This window comes from Colletotrichum paranaense (genome assembly GCF_030867605.1).
Source record: "Colletotrichum paranaense strain IMI 384185 chromosome Unknown Scaffold_3.1, whole genome shotgun sequence".
NCBI classification, from domain to species: Eukaryota; Fungi; Ascomycota; class Sordariomycetes; order Glomerellales; family Glomerellaceae; genus Colletotrichum; species Colletotrichum paranaense.
Genome location: NW_026848961.1, coordinates 2645931 through 2661224, shown reverse-complemented (window position 1 = coordinate 2661224; position 15294 = coordinate 2645931). Strand labels below are relative to the sequence as shown.

General features: G+C 53.6%; 5 protein-coding genes across 5 annotated transcripts, besides 2 other annotated features; all 5 read left to right on the top strand.

The window, feature by feature from the left end:
• Positions 1 to 63: 63 nt before the first annotated feature.
• Positions 64 to 1626, top strand: CPAR01_04466 (glycosyltransferase family 2; the record flags this gene model as incomplete). The annotated part of the gene is made up of 1 exon (XM_060488746.1): positions 64 to 1626. The coding sequence occupies one exon, from the start codon at positions 64 to 66 to the stop codon at positions 1624 to 1626; it is 1563 nt and encodes a 520-aa protein (XP_060352952.1).
• Positions 1627 to 2875: 1249 nt separating this feature from the next.
• Positions 2876 to 3496, top strand: CPAR01_04465 (uncharacterized protein; the record flags this gene model as incomplete). Its single annotated transcript, XM_060488745.1, has 2 exons — positions 2876 to 3234; positions 3295 to 3496. 2 exons carry the CDS (start codon positions 2876 to 2878, stop codon positions 3494 to 3496), a joined length of 561 nt encoding a protein of 186 aa, XP_060352951.1.
• Positions 3497 to 4373: 877 nt separating this feature from the next.
• On the top strand, positions 4374 to 5834 carry CPAR01_04464 (TRI11; the record flags this gene model as incomplete). The annotated part of the gene is made up of 3 exons (XM_060488744.1): positions 4374 to 4454; positions 4584 to 5117; positions 5181 to 5834. 3 exons carry the CDS (start codon positions 4374 to 4376, stop codon positions 5832 to 5834), a joined length of 1269 nt encoding a protein of 422 aa, XP_060352950.1.
• A 1642-nt stretch (positions 5835 to 7476) lies between these two features.
• On the top strand, positions 7477 to 9385 carry CPAR01_04463 (amino acid permease; the record flags this gene model as incomplete). The annotated part of the gene is made up of 4 exons (XM_060488743.1): positions 7477 to 7827; positions 7896 to 8351; positions 8451 to 9212; positions 9269 to 9385. 4 exons carry the CDS (start codon positions 7477 to 7479, stop codon positions 9383 to 9385), a joined length of 1686 nt encoding a protein of 561 aa, XP_060352949.1.
• Positions 9386 to 10422: 1037 nt separating this feature from the next.
• Positions 10423 to 10428: a sequence feature (Short protein (CPAR01_04462, KAK1543829.1) was converted to a misc_feature.).
• A 122-nt stretch (positions 10429 to 10550) lies between these two features.
• Positions 10551 to 10619: a sequence feature (Short protein (CPAR01_04462, KAK1543829.1) was converted to a misc_feature.).
• A 2284-nt stretch (positions 10620 to 12903) lies between these two features.
• Positions 12904 to 15237, top strand: CPAR01_04461 (uncharacterized protein; the record flags this gene model as incomplete). Its single annotated transcript, XM_060488742.1, has 4 exons — positions 12904 to 13061; positions 13130 to 13236; positions 13295 to 13322; positions 13488 to 15237. 4 exons carry the CDS (start codon positions 12904 to 12906, stop codon positions 15235 to 15237), a joined length of 2043 nt encoding a protein of 680 aa, XP_060352948.1.
• Positions 15238 to 15294: the final 57 nt, after the last annotated feature.

The following is a 15294-nucleotide window of genomic DNA, read 5'->3' as shown; positions in this document are numbered from 1 at the left end:
AGTTGTCAATACATCCTCCAGCATCCTCATCTCACTTGTTCGATATCAATAGTACGACTCAAAATGTCTTACACTGACGACTACACGGACAGTTCTGACACAGAAGGTTCTGTATCATCAGTTCACTCGATACAGCATGCTTCTGGCGCCCAAGTCCGTCCTGCAACCCAAAACAACCCCAGTTCACTTCTGACTACGATACTAGGATTCCCTCGAAATAATCCGAAACAGTTCATCTTCTTCATTCTCACCATATTGCTATCTTGGAAGCTGGAGATTTACAGCAAATTAGCAACGCCGTTTTATGACTACACTGCAGGGGACTGGGCCACGATTTTCCAGTACACCTTCGTCCTTCGCTACACTCGCCTATTTTGCAACATCTGGGGAAGCTGGCGATACGAGCCATCCCCCGTTCAGGCCTGGCCAAAATGGACCAATAGAGACGTCACAGTGATTCTCCCCACGATTGATCCAGGTAACGTAAAGTTTGTAAAATGCATCATCTCCGTACTCGAGAACAGACCAGCGGCCATTCTCATCGTCACTGTCGGCGCCAGGATGCGCCGTCGCTGCGAGAAAGTCGCCAGGCGCTACAAGAAACAATACCCTTCCACGAAAATCGGTGTGAGTGCCATCCTCCACCCCTCGAAGCGACGTCAGGTGGCCCACGCCGTACCGCACGTCGATACCGAAATCACGATCCTCGCCGACGACCACGTTTACTGGCCCAGCACTGAGTTCATACCCTCGGTCCTTGCCCCCTTTGAGGACAATAACATGGGCGTGGTGGCGACATACAAGCGCGTGCTTCGCACGACACCTGGTAAGTGGTCCGTCATCTCTATTGTCAACCTCATCGGATGTTTCTACCTCCTTCGCCATAACTGGGAGCTACGCGCCTCCAATGCCATCGACGGAGGCGTCTTTGTCGTCTCTGGCCGCACCGCCGCCTACCGAACCAAGCTTCTCAAGTCAATGGGTTTCATGGACAGATTCTGCAGGGAGCATTTTTTCTTTGGCCTTTTCGGCGGTAAAGGTCTTGGCCCCGACGACGATAACTTTCTCACCCGCGAAGCATATCGACATGGCTGGAAAGTCAAGTTCCAGCAGACCGAAGATAGCGTGGTTGAGACGTCGCTGGGCGACGAGAATGCCGTCAAGTTCCGGGGCCAGCTAGTTCGCTGGGCTAGGACGACGTTCCGAAGCAACCCGTGCATGTTGAGGCGTGTCAGCGACGTTTACACCTGGAGAATGCCATACACCTACGTGGCGGTATACGCAGCGGCGCTCTTCAACTTTGCTTTGTTCTGGGATGCAACTCTCTTCGTGTCTCTGTATCTTTCATGGCATACCAGGGGTGTTTTCACGAGCGAGATGGTTCTGCTTGCGCTTTGGGTCCTGTGGACCAAGACTATCAAGCTCTGGCCACACATCCTTCGCCACCCTTCCGATATCCCCTTGATACCATGCCAGATTTTCTTTGCTTACGCTCACTCTCTAATCAAAGTTTGGGCGCTCTTCACGTTCTGGGATTGTGCCTGGCTGGGCAGGAACTTGGACGCTGTCGACGCGGAGTCCAAGGAGTTGAGAAAGGAACTGGATAAGCACTTTGCCTTTGCATAAGGTAAATGGTAGAGTCTTCGCGCTGGGCAAGAATATTCACTGGTTTTTTGGGGCGTTTTGGTTAACTTACTTCTTCTATTGTTGGGTTCTCTGCTCAAGTAAGTAAGTCAGGTGAGGTTAGGGGAGTTTGGATTCATTCTGGCATACCCAGTTGCAAGATTTACATATCATTCAATCGAATTAAGTTGATTTCATTGATTTACCAGCATGCCGATCTTCAGTGACGTGTTCAGTACTGTAATTCCTCTTGTAATGCACACTGTTTAGCAGCGCAAGGATACTTACACACAACAAACCCAGGCTTCGCAAATATTCGACTAGGCAGCAACACCCTCCATGCAAATTGAGTAATCGAATTCACGCATCTAGCGCTCATTTGCTTTCGTTGAATCTAGATTTCATTACTTGACACGTGTCTTGAACTAAGAGTTGCTTGTAAAGAGTTGTTACACGATGAAAGTACTTTTTTTTTTGAAGCTGCAAGACAGAAACACCACGGTGTCTATATTGCAAAAGGCCACGTCGAATCGAGCTAGCCAAGCTGATAGATCCTCTCCTTATCTGTGGACGGAGTCCACTATTGTATTGAAACTGTATTCTCCAACCTGTGACTCACAAAGAATCCAAAGAATCCAATTTGTCGATAACAAGGTACCTCTAGCGCTGAACACATACGCCCGTGGCTAGTAAAAACCCCATACTTGCGCAGGTCGAAGTCATCACTAAACTCCCTTCGAACCAGCAGGCATAGCCCTCAAGTCTGCCTGACTTCTTGACGCAGCCACAATCTGTGTCCTGCTTCCTAGTGACCTCTCCTCCAATTGGCCTGTTTTGGCAGGACGGCATACTAAAGCACGTTAGTTTGCCTAGGAAGGATTTGGACCCATGCAGATCGACAGTCCAGGCATCCCATCTTCCCCAATTTAGGATCCCGGGATGTTTTTCAGCCCTGTGGCTTGACACTTTTTTGGACGCTGGACCTATGAGATCTTCTTGTACCACACCAAGATTACTATTCCAGGCCGTTGGTTGTGTGTGGCTTTGCACTTGGCTTGATACGTGCATGTAACATCTCTCTTGTCACTCCAGATGAGGACAGGTTTTAGGCACCACCTTAAGGATCTGATCTTAATATAAGTCTACTCGTATACGCAAGAATCCAATCCTCAAATTTTGGTCTAGGATCTTCATCCCGTGAAACGATCAAAGCAAGCAACAACAACCAAACACATACATCACTAAAGCCAAAATGTCCTCAGCAGCCAGAATCGTCACCCTCCGGCGTCTCGAGATAATTGCCTTCCCACCAGCCTTGATCCTCCTCATCGCCCACGGGATAGCATCCGAGCGAGCCTTCCCGGCCTTGGGTCTCCTTCCACTCGCCGCCTCGGCCCTCCTTGGCCTCTTCGTCCTCAACCGCGATGCCGTCGCCGCGCTCGGCTCACCGATCCAAGCCCTCTCCGAATCCAATATCTTCTGGGCCGACTGCCTCCTCGCGGTCTTCCACCTCTCGTTCCTGATCCCGAGTTGGATTCTCCTGACGGATCCGTGGCATGAGCCACTCATTGTGCTGGGAACGTATTGCACTGTATTCATGATGTTTGACTTGTGAGTATTCCTCTTGTCTCGGAGTTGACCGAGCTTCTCAAGGCTGACAATTTTCTTTAGGGGCGTCCATTTGTACATTGTCCTACCGCAGGCTCTTCATTTTCTCGTCAGTCGCAGCTGCGAATGTCCTCACTGCCGTAGTGTCTCCAAGACGGGCTTCTTCTCGTCTACCGTTTCCGAGTATACACCACTTAGCGATGGCCATGAGCCAGAAATGGAAGCTCGGGATCTTGAGGAGGGTAGCGGGTCTCGGCGCCTTTGAGGGGTTCACAAAACAAGATACAGGATATTCCTTGAGCGTATCTCTCATCGTGGGAGATGCAAACTTAGCTCGAGTTTCACTGGCAGACCTGAGCAGGCGTATGGCAGCCTGGCGGGGTGTTAGATTTACACCTCATCCCACACTCTATAGATGTAGAGATCGGTGTAAAATTTTCCCTTTCCTCAAAATAGTCGGCTGCATATATAGGCAGCAACACTGGGCTCTGATTAGCTTTGTTGGACTTCACTTCATTCTCGGTGCCAATTGAGTCGGGTGACGTAAACTATCTGGTTACCAAGTATTTCCGATGCCCGTCAATCCAGAGAGAATTCAAGCCTCCGCAGCCAGAATTGTGTTGTAATGAACAAGAAGTCAACTGACCATTGCTTTTCTCGAGCATATGATTAGATATCTTATTTCGATAAATCCAAGTCGGGGATGACTTGATTAGTGATATTGGCGTAGTATGCAAAACTCCAGAGTAGTACTTCCAACTCAAATATTGGACCCCTAACAGCAGATTGGACATTCATGGCAAGGTTCAAACTTTGAATGATATCCCGCTTTCTTACGTGCTCACTTTATGCTTTCATCGAAACCAGACACTGAGGGGAAGATTACTTCATCACAGGTTGTTTTGTTCCTCCTCTCTTTTTTAGTCAAAGTTTCGGCGGAACAGTGAGCGAGAACGATAGCGAAAAAAGTCAAAAGCTGAGAAGGGATGCCTTGAAAAGCACTCTAATCCTCCACTCGCATTCTCATCTTCCGCGACGTTCTAGGATAACATGATTGTGTGAGCCCAATCTCTATCATCTACCCAAACTCCCTTTGCCTCCTCCAGTCAGTTCCGTGCATGAAGAGCTCTGCACACATTATAATGATGCTATCCACAGACCTCACGAACCATGTTGGAATGGGTTATGCTGCCATAGGTTTAATTCTAATCCTCATTACCTATGTAAGCATTGTCTTCAAATAACAGGCAGCGGATAGATGCCTATCCAATCAGTAGAGCCTCTATCCTACGATGATCTTGCAAGAAATGCTGTGCTATCTTCATTTGGTGCCCAGCAACTAATTCATCCAGACAATCCACACAGCCTTCATCAATCCCCTCCGACATATCCCAGGCCCATGGCATACTCTCCTCACCCACCTACCTCTCAAATACCACGTCCTCACTGGCCGCCGGATGTACTATGTCCACGCGCTGCACGCCAGCCACGGCCCTATCGTTCGCATCTCTCCCCACGAAGTAGCCGTCGCAGACCCAGCTGGCTTTACCGCAATCCACCGCATCGGGGGCGGCTTCCTCAAGGCGCCGTGGTACGAGGAGTCTAACTCGCCTGACGGGGGCGAGCCGAGTATTTTTGCGATGCGTGATCCGAGGAAACATGCTATCCGCAGGAGACTACTCGGCAGGGTCTTTGCGAAGGCTTCGCTCAGGGAAGAGTGGGAGGGCGTCGTTAGAGAGAAGGTGAATGCAGCGGTAGGCAAGATACGTGCAGAGGCTGAGCGGGGTGGGTGCTCGGATGTCTTGAAGTGGTTCACCATGATGGCGACTGATGTCGTGGCTCATTTGTGCTTTGGGGAGTCTTTCAATATGCTCGAACTGGGCGAGGTATGATGTTACTCAATTCCCTCCTACGTTTTGCTGGCCAGTACACTAACGACAAGATGAAAGAAAAACGACTACATGAAGATGCTGGAGCTTATATCGGTCCAAAACATCACGCGTTATGAGCTGCCCTGGCTGCACTTCATCCGCTCTCACGTGCCAATCCTCAAATTCTCGACAGATCTCGTCGACGCACAAGCCGTCCTTGACAGCTACGGTAATCGCGCGCTTGAGAGCCTCCGCCAGAACAGCGATCGCAACAGGACTCTGTTCGCGACCTTGCTGAATGCTCTCGACGCAGACGATACCAGCAGCAAAGAAGCAAAAGAGAAGGGCGGCAATGCGAAGTTAACGGAAGAAATGGTGCAGAGAGAAAGCCGGAGCATGATCATTGGCGGCTCGGACACAACTTCCATCACGCTGGCGTACCTAGTTTGGGCGGTCATAACGCGACCTGAGTTGAGGGTCAAATTGGAAGATGAGGTCGCGGGGTTGACCCTCGATTTCGACGATCATGGGCTTGAAAAGCTTCCGCTGCTCAACGCCGTGATTGACGAGACGTTGAGGCTATACGGCGCTGTCCCGGGACAACTGTCGAGGTCGGTGCCGGCGGGCGGCGCCACGCTTGGGGGCTACTTTGTCCCCGGCGGCGTGACGGTGGAGACGCAGGCGTACACGCTTCACCGGGGGCCGGAGGTGTGGCCGGATCCCCTACGGTAAGGCTCTCACTGATTACTTTACGAATATGGTGTTGCGACGGAATGGCGTCGAAAAGAAGCAACCAGCTGACGTGACAGAAGCTTTGACGAGACACGATTCATGGACCAAACCAAACTCACGCCGAACCAGAAACTTCTCTTCTCGCCATGGGGCGCGGGCTCGCGGATCTGCCTAGGCGTAGAGCTCGCGAGAATGGAACTTAGACTAGGTGTGGCCGTGCTCTTTCGGGAGTGCAGGGGTCTGAAGATGGCGCGCGGGATGACGGATGAGATGATGGAGATGGAGAATTTCTTCATGATCAGCCCTGCCGGGCACAAGTGCGAGGTAACTCTGCCCTGATCTGATGCGCCGGTGATTAGAAAGAAAGAATCAGTGTGTGGTTTGTGGTTGCGTACGCAGTAGTCTGGTTCGGGGTTTCCGGATCGCGCAATTCGAGGCGGTCATTGAGAAGTGGGCAGAATTTCGGAGTATTTGACTTACGGCGGTTGCGTTTTTAGAATGCCATACCCGGATCGGTTGCCGCGACGCGGTATTTGGCAGGTTTCCCACCGTTTGGTAGATCTTGAAGATGTTGTTCAATTTGGACCTCCACTTACATCGATCTGTGTGACGCAGAGGGACGCCAGGGCTTCCTATCAACTATGCTATCAGTTCCCATCATTATCGAGAACCCCTCGTCCCTCTCCCGGTCTTGCAGGTAAGATCCCGTCTTGGCCAGGTCCCTCGGGAGGCAGCACGTGGGGATGGACCCTTTCTTGCAAGTGCCCTTTGTCACGGGCATTACTAGCTCGGCGCAAGTTTTTTTCTCGCTATTCTTCCAGAAGAATTGTAGAAGATTTTCAGATGAACGACTCATGCGTTCGCCTCCCTGTTCGCAGATTGCAACCGGCGCTTCTAGCCACTCACAAGTCTAATGGGTGCTGAAATGAGTGGAATCGGGCCCGCCACATACCGCGCCACCGCGCTTTGTACCTCCGTACCGCCGGCGCAAATTGAATGGGGCCCACAGCACCGCGTCCTCCGCGACCCCGGACCCGCCCGCCTCGGCCAACTTGGGAAGAATTTTTACGTACCTAGAATTGCCATCGCTCCATTTCTCAAAGCTTTTCTGCGAGACCGGAGATGGGATAGCTTCTGAAGCTTCGTGTCTATGCTTGTTGATGCGTTGTGTCAAATGCGACACGTTTGAAGTGCCATCAAGACCCTCACAGCATGTGGTCATCGTATCACCGTGGCAGAAGACTACATCCAGACCGAAAGCAGACCGAGGTGAAGAGGTGAAGCGCGGCCAAGCTCGGTGAGAGCGCCCAGCTTCACGATCTGCTGCAAGCTCTCATCTTCGCCCCTCATGCCCCCACACTACCCAGGAACGCCCCGCGAACTAGCCCGATGATGCCATTGTCTAGTGCCCAGTCCTCCGGTCTCGCCCTAGGGATGCGAAAAAAATCTTGCAGATGGGATTGACTCCCGCTAGGTATTTCATATAATCTGGATATGGGCCCCTCCACGTCTTAGAGTCCGTTCCATCTGGACAACCTTTCGACTGTTCATTCCTTCAAGTTTCGAACAAACATAGGCATCTAGCCCCAACGGAACAATCGCCGGCTTCAGTCACTGTCCTTGAGAAACAGGATATTCAGCCATGACGGCGTACGATTCCTCCCGGCCCCGGTCCATCGGGCCCGCCGCCGACGACGATGTGGTCCGCGACATTGAGAAGTCTGGTGCCGAGGACCACCACGACCACCACGACGACAAGGCTGCCATCCTGGAGCCTCAGCTCAACGTCGGCGGCCACGGCCGCACCCAGCGCCGTCTTCGCGACTATCAGGTCACCATGATTGGTTTCTGCAGTGGTATCGGAACTGGTCTCTTCATCGGAACGGGCTCGGCCTACGCCAAGGCCGGCCCGGCTGGTCTTCTGCTCGCCTACATTATCGTCGGTGCCGTTTTGTGGTGTGTGATGCAGAGTATTGGAGAACTTGCGACGCTGGTACGTGACAAAAGCAGACGCTCTCTCACAGTTATGACGCGTAACGGCAAATTGACTCTTACTTACAGATTCCCACCGCCGGTTCATTCCCTCACTGGGCAACCCGCTTCATCGACCCGGCCGTCGGCTTCTCCCTCGCAATCTCCTACGGCTACTGCTACACAATCTCCATCGGCGCAGAAGCCTCGGCGGCTGCGATTCTGGTATCGTACTGGACAGACATAACGCCCGCGGTCGTCATCACGATATCCCTCGCCCTTATCCTCTTCTGTAATCTGCTCAGCGTGCGCTGGTACGGCGAGACCGAGGTCGTGGGCGGCTCCATCAAGGTCCTCTGCTTCATCGGCCTAGTCTTCACCTCCATCATCATTACCGCCGGCGGAGGTCCCAACCACGAGGCCATTGGCTTCCGGTACTGGAATAACCCGGGTGCCTGGGTTGATTACAACGGCATCACCGGCTCGACTGGTCACTTCCTGGGCTTCCTCGCTGCCTTTGTGAACGCGTCCTTCTCCTTCATTGGTGTATGTTATCCCCTGCCGCAGTCTCTCTCTTTTCCCCCTCAAGAGAAGAGAGTCAGAGAAGCTAGAAGATTCGCGAACAAAAACTGACACCAAAAACAGGTCGAGACAGTCGTCATCAGCGCCGCAGAATCAATCAACCCCCACAAAGCCATCCCCAACGCCGCCCGCCGCGTAACATGGCGCATCGGCTTCTTCTACGTCCTCGGCGCCCTCCTCATCTCCCTCATCGTCGACCCCCGCGAAGAAGGCCTCGTCTCCGACTCGGGCAACGCAAACTCCTCCCCCTGGGTCATCGCCATTCGCCAAGCCGGCATCAACATCCTCCCCTCCATCGTCAACGCCTGCATCCTCGTCAGCGCCTGGAGCGCGGGTAACTCGTACTGCTGGGTCGGCTCCCGCATGATCGTCGCCATGACGACGGACCGCCAGCTGCCGCAGTTCTTCGGCCGCACGACCAAGCACGGCGTGCCGTACGTTGCTGTTATCACCGCGTGGTTGTTTGGCCCGTTGGCGTATCTCAGTCTCGGCTCTGGCGGTGCCGCTGATGCGTTCAACTGGTTGCTGAGTTTGAGTACCGTTGCTGGGTTGATCGCGTGGGCCACGCTTTGCTTCAGCTACATCCGCTTCCACAAGGCGATGAAGGTGCAAGGTGTCAGCCGTGATACTTTGCCCTGGAAGGCACCTTTCCAGCCGTTCGCTGCCTGGTTCGGCTTCATTGGATCGACCATTATCGTCTTCGTAGCTGGCTTCTCCGTCTTCCTTGCTGGTAACTGGTCGACCTCGGACTTTATCTCATCGTATATCGGCATCCCCATCTTCATCGTGCCCATCATCGTGTGGAAGATTGTTCATAAGACCAAGGTATGTTTTCCTCTTCGTTCACACAAGTTGAAGCGCTGTCCACTGACTATGTTTAGTTCGTCCGCGCTCACGAGATCGATCTCTGGTCTGGCCGTCTTCACGAGTCAGAGTGGGCCCCAGAGAAGGCCAAGCCGACGACATTTGGCGGGAAGGTCAAGGATTGGTTCTCATGATCGACACAGACATTGGAGTCGGGTGTACCACCACATTGCCGCCATTCGCGCGCCTGAAGATAGAGGTTGTGTAGCATTAGTCTTAATAATGGAACTACGGAAACGTTTCCGAAGACTCAAAACATCAATCTCCCCGTGTGTGTAAAATTGATCAAGCCAGACAAGCTAGTAGATACGTTACCATTTTGGCCAGGGGAGACCTGACATTCTGTCATCAAAGCCATGCAGGAAGCAGTTTGAATCGCAATCAAGCTACCTATGGTCCAGTGACCCAAATCACAAGGGATAAGTCTTCCACGAGCTTTTCTCCGTGGGCAAGTTAGCTATCCTGCCACGAAATGAGGTTATCATCGGACCTAAGCTATCTTCTGCTAGGAGATGATGATGGAAGATCTCTCTTGATGCTATGGGGAGCAAGCAGTCCGCAGCGGGTGTGCAAGTAAGTATGCGTCTGTTTCCTTGTAGACCTTCCAGTCAGGCATCACAAGGAGGGGCTCTTCTTACGTCTCATACGAGGCCTCCTCTATCAACACTAGCCACGACCGTCGGACGCTGGTGTCTGCAGGGTAGTTGTTTATCTGACTGAACCCAACGCCCTCCATCGGGTGATTCCACATCATTTTCCATCTCGGAAGGTCGGGCCCGGTACAAGAACGTCATTCCAAAGTTGCCCAACCCCTGTCAGCCCATCCAAGAAGGGCGAGAGGAGAGCTCAAGTCATTGAAATGAGCTAGCCTGAACTTTGACCGACGTCAAGGCAAAGATGTCCAGATTATCGATAAGCTGACCACCAGACTACACAGTACACGAGGTGGTCTCGAGCAGTCGATCCCACCCTCCTCCCCGTTATCGCTGCTCTGGCGGGCTTCGAACCCCAGGTTTCCGGCGGTCATGACCAAGATCGTTGCCAATTTTGACTTTGCTTGACTAAGTGCAGTCTCGCTCAAACAACTTGCGTAGTTGGCCCTCGTCGGGTCCCTCCTGCACGTAGGTGTATCCACCATACGCGATGTTGGTCAGCCGGGAAGTGAGGCTTGTCAGCCGTACGTCGGTAAAGTGTGTAGTCAGACGTCACACCATACACCGCACATCCACACACACCTTACGGACACGCATATCCCGTACGCCTACATACATGACCTCGTAGTACACACACAGCCCTTATCCCCCGCGTTTTTTCGTGTTCACGTACCGATAACGGAGTCGCCGCTGTACTGCGCCGCAATCCGCCCATGCATCTGCATTCCACGATATGTTTACGACATGGGGTTCCAGCTACATAGGGGTTTGGCTTGATAGTAGCGAAAGGGCAATGGACTAAGACTTCGGGGCTCATGGTTTCCAAACGGGGCGGCAACGGTGCCCGTTGTTCCGGACCAAGCTTACATACACGTGAAGTTCAAAGTCGTTGTCAATATCGTGCTAGTGTGATTGTAGCAATAAGCGCATTCGAGCGACCGACACCAAAAGCATGCATAAGAGAGCCACGACACACTTGCTCACCCACTGTATCGTACACACGAGAATCCAAAACAAGGCCAGGAAATGATGTTATCAAGATGAATGAATCAGTTCGCTCTATGGCTATTCTACGAGAAAGCTGCAAAAGCTGCAAAAGTCTTGTCGACTCTTCGGTTGAGTTTCGAGAGTCTCGTGGGCCGGAAGGGCTTGGCGTAAGCAGGCCCGTAGGACGGCAGATCGGCTGGCTCAAAGAGGTTTGGTCTCCTCCTGCACCAGTCTCGGCCGTTCCGGTACAACGCACTTTTGCGCTGTTGCTGATTTGCTTTTTTGGCCCGTACATTAAACCCCCCCCTCCCCTGCTAGAGCTTATTATCGTTCCGGTTGTGCTGTGGTGGGAGTGACTTTTTGACTAGCCTTACCACGCATGGTGGGATTGCAAGGGGTTTCGCGGTTTCGAAGAGACCCTGGCTCGCCATGTTGGTCCTGATTCTTGAGATTCTAAGGAACTTTGTGATCAAGGCCAAGGAAGCTCTGCATTGGAAGTGTTGGATGTGTTACCCGATCCTATTACCTGGGCTGCATTCATATATGTGTGTGTACCTGTCAGGCGCCTTTGGATCGCTATTGATTGGGATGCTGGGTGGGTATGATCTGCCAGGCGAGGTTGGAAGAATATCCTCATCGAGCGACTGGCAGCCGTTGAGATAGGTATCCGTCTTCAATCGATAGTCGCCTGTAGATCAGTCGCCAAGGTCCCGGATGCTCAGGGTACAGTAGGTCTGGTGTCGCACAAGAACTCTGCGAACGGCGTCGCCAAGATCGCGAATGCGTGGCAGGCCAGGCAGGGTCCCTAGAGCGCTCTTGTTTTTGCGAGAAAGTCCCGCTGGTGAAGATCACGATTGGCTGAGACGTATGCAGTGACGTCGGGTTATTTCTTTGGAATCAATAACGAGACTCTCTTTCCAACCAATCTTCTTCGGTCGTAAAGTACATGCTCATGACTGACAAGGCAGAAGGGTATCATGAGCTTCCGTCACCTCGACTCATCTATGTCTTTCTGAAACGTCTATTGGTAGTCGCGATGACAACGCTGCCTAGGATGGTACGAAGAATGAAGGCGTAGCAGACACCTCACATGATGAGAGTTATGATGCGATCTCGAGATTGGTTCGCAATGGCAGTATCTTCTCCTGGACTCCTGCATAAGAGACGCTGCACCGCCTGCAGCGGACATCATAGAGTCCGCTCTTTAGGGCTGAGTGTGAATCATCGTGGCACATCGACATAGACTTCTCCAGAGGCCTCACCGTCGTCATCGACCACCCAAGATCGCGGTAGACTCGCCATCGAATCTTTGGCTCCAACGCAGGGAGGGTGTGGCGTACAGACCACACCTCTATGCTGACAGGCGAACCAGTGAGAGAGTTCACGACTGATCCCCAGACACACACTTGATATGCAGGTTGCATACAATGTCTCTTTCCCCCCGGTCCAGTCCTCGCACTTCTCGGACGACGTTGGACAGGCACGTCAGTAGGACCTCGGACTAAGTGGGTATGTTTGAATTAGGCAGGGCGGGTAAGGCTGGCAGTTGGCTTCTGGACGGGATCCCGGGTGTGTCCCGTGTGCCAGTAACTCGGCTGTGGTTACCCCCCTTTCCCACCCTTGGTGGTCCCTTTGCTATCCCCTGGCGTCAGAAGTAGCGCCGGCTGCACCCAATCCAAGGTCTCTGATCGTGCCGCCTTAACGGGCGCTTCTCTTGTTTGGGAATCTGACTCCGAGAAGGCTGATCAAATCGAAAGACGCGAAGGAATGGGGGTGGTGGTGGTGCGCAAGTCCTTGTGGTACATGGAAGAGGGACAATTTTCAACCTTGTTGTAATATGTGTTGGGGGCCATTTCCGGCCCCCAAACCTCTTCTTTTCCCTTGGAAAGTTCTTGTTAATAGTATGGAATTCACTCTTAAAGACGGGAGTTTCGCCCTACCAAAAGCAAATTTCCAAGATTCGCAAATCTCTTCTTCTCTATTCTCGAAAAGTAGGAACAAAACGAACCACAATGACTTCGTCTGCGTGCACCTACGGCGGAACCCAAATCAACTTCCTGATGCCCCAGACACCTGGTGTGGCATGGACCGAACCAGCGGGACACCCAACGGCCCCCAAGTATGATCCCACCCCCATCCCGACATGCAGGGCGGCGAACACACAGATCTGGTTGGTGGCAAACGAGAGAGGACAGGACATCGGGCGCTGACATTTTTTGATTTTCTGATTTGTAGCAGGAATGGAGGCAACAATGACAGGCCGCAGATTCTCACGTTTGCTTTACAGAAAAGGCCACGGGCGACTCGGGCGAGTGCCAACAAGGTCCGGACGGGATGCATTACTTGTAAGCCGGTCTCACCATAGTCCATGTTTTGAAAGACTTCTCTTCTATATTCTAATAGTAGCTAATCAAAACATCATCACAGGCAAGTGAGTATTCCTCCTCGGAGTGAGAGAGATAGAGAGAATGCAGGAATAGCTTCTCACGCCTTGTGGTCCCAGGCGCCGACACGTAAAGTGCGATGAAGTGAAGCCCTCATGCCAGCGATGCGTGAAATGGCGAGGGTTCTGTGAAGGATACGACTCTCCCAATAGCTCTTCGGCCTCGCCCCCTAGCTCAGACGACGCAGATAACACCAACAAGACAGCATCATCATCCTCAACAAAATCATCATCATCCTCCTCCTCCTCCGTCGCTCGCGTCTCCAAGAAGAAGCCGCTCGTCGCAAACGCCCGCCCCAGATCGCAATCTCAACTTATCGACATCAGCCTACCACTCGAACCCACAGAGAACCTCTTCGTCAACGTCTTTGAACGCCAATACTTTGACTACTGGCTCTCCCGCCGCTACCGCCTCGGCGGCGGCTTCTTCGACGAGCAGCTATGGGCCGAGACCATCCCGCAGATGAGCCACCAGCACGCCTCGGTCCGGTACGCCGCCATGGCCGTCGGCGGCATCGGTAAAGCCCTCCACCACAGCCTGAAGCCGACCACGCCCGCCCAGCTCGGCGCAAACGGGCCCCACTACGGCCTCGCCCTCTCGTACTACGGCCGCGCCATCCGCGAGGTCCACAAGGCCGTCGCTGCGCCCCGCGACGAGACCAACAGCAGCAGCAGTCTCCGGGCCGCCATCGTCTGCTGCCTGCTCTTTGTCTGCTTCGAGGTGCTCCACGGTGATCGTAAGGCGGCGTTTGCGCTTATCAATAGCGGGCAGACGATGATGGATGAGCTGCTGCGCCGGTGCGAGGAGGATAAGAGCCGGGATAAGAGCATTATTGGCGCCGAGGCCGTCGAGACGGAGGCGCTGCATGTGTTTCAGCGGCTTATCCAGCAATCTTGGTCTTGCGGTGTGCTTCGAAGGCGGGAGAGGCGCCCCGTGAAGGTAGAGGGCGATCTTGTCACGGAAGAGAAGAAGGACTCGTACTCGTCCGAGTCGTGGTGTTGCCAGGGTGGACCGGGTAGGAAGTGCGCGATTCACAAGATGCCCGCCATCTTTAGTAGTCTCCAGGAAGCTCGTCGGTGGTGGGACGTGACGCAGCACTACGTGACGCACTCCTCCGACATTGTCTGCCGCGTGACCCAGCTAGGGTTGAGCGAGGACTTCCTCTCCGAGTGCAACGAGCGCATCCGCAGACAACTAGAAGAAAGCGAGCGCCTCAGGACCGGTGCCGTCAACAAGCCGTCCTCGTCCTCATCTGCGGCTACGGGAGCCGAGGACACCGCCTCGCGCTGGCAAGACTTCAGAGACGCCCTAGCACGATGGGCAACCGGCTTCGCACCCCTCTGGACCGCCGCCCGCAAGACCAAGACCTCGGACGAGAGATCCTACAGCCAAGCAGCGCACCTCCGCGCCCAATACCTCACCCTCTCCAACTGCCTCGAGTCCCCCCTCGGCTGCAGCTACGAGCGCGTGGCCCGCCTCACCCCGCGCTTCCGCGAAGTCATCCAGCTCTCCGCCGGTCTGCTCGACTACCAAAAGCGCTCCTCCTTACCCGGCGAGATCTTCACCATGGACATGGGTCCCACCTGGCCTCTGTTCCTCGCGGGGACGCGGTGCCGGGTGCCGGAGCTGCGCAACGAGGCGATCCGGCTGCTGCGGGAGAACCCGCGGCGCGACGGGCTGTGGGACAGCCGGTTTTTCTACGCGCTGATGATGAGGAACAAGATGTTGGAGATTTCGAACTCGAGGGAGGGCACGCCCGAGGAGCAGTGGTGGCGGCTGCAGCATCGATCTGCGTGTGTTGACGAGCAGGGGGCGTTGATTGCCAAGGCGATGGATAAGAACCCTTTGACGGGGACGTGGGATCTGGGGGAGGATAACGTGAGGAGATTTCTGTTTGATTGAAGAAAGATTGTTTCTTTAAAAAGGGGGAAGTGGCTGGTCTCGTACCCCTTCTTGCTG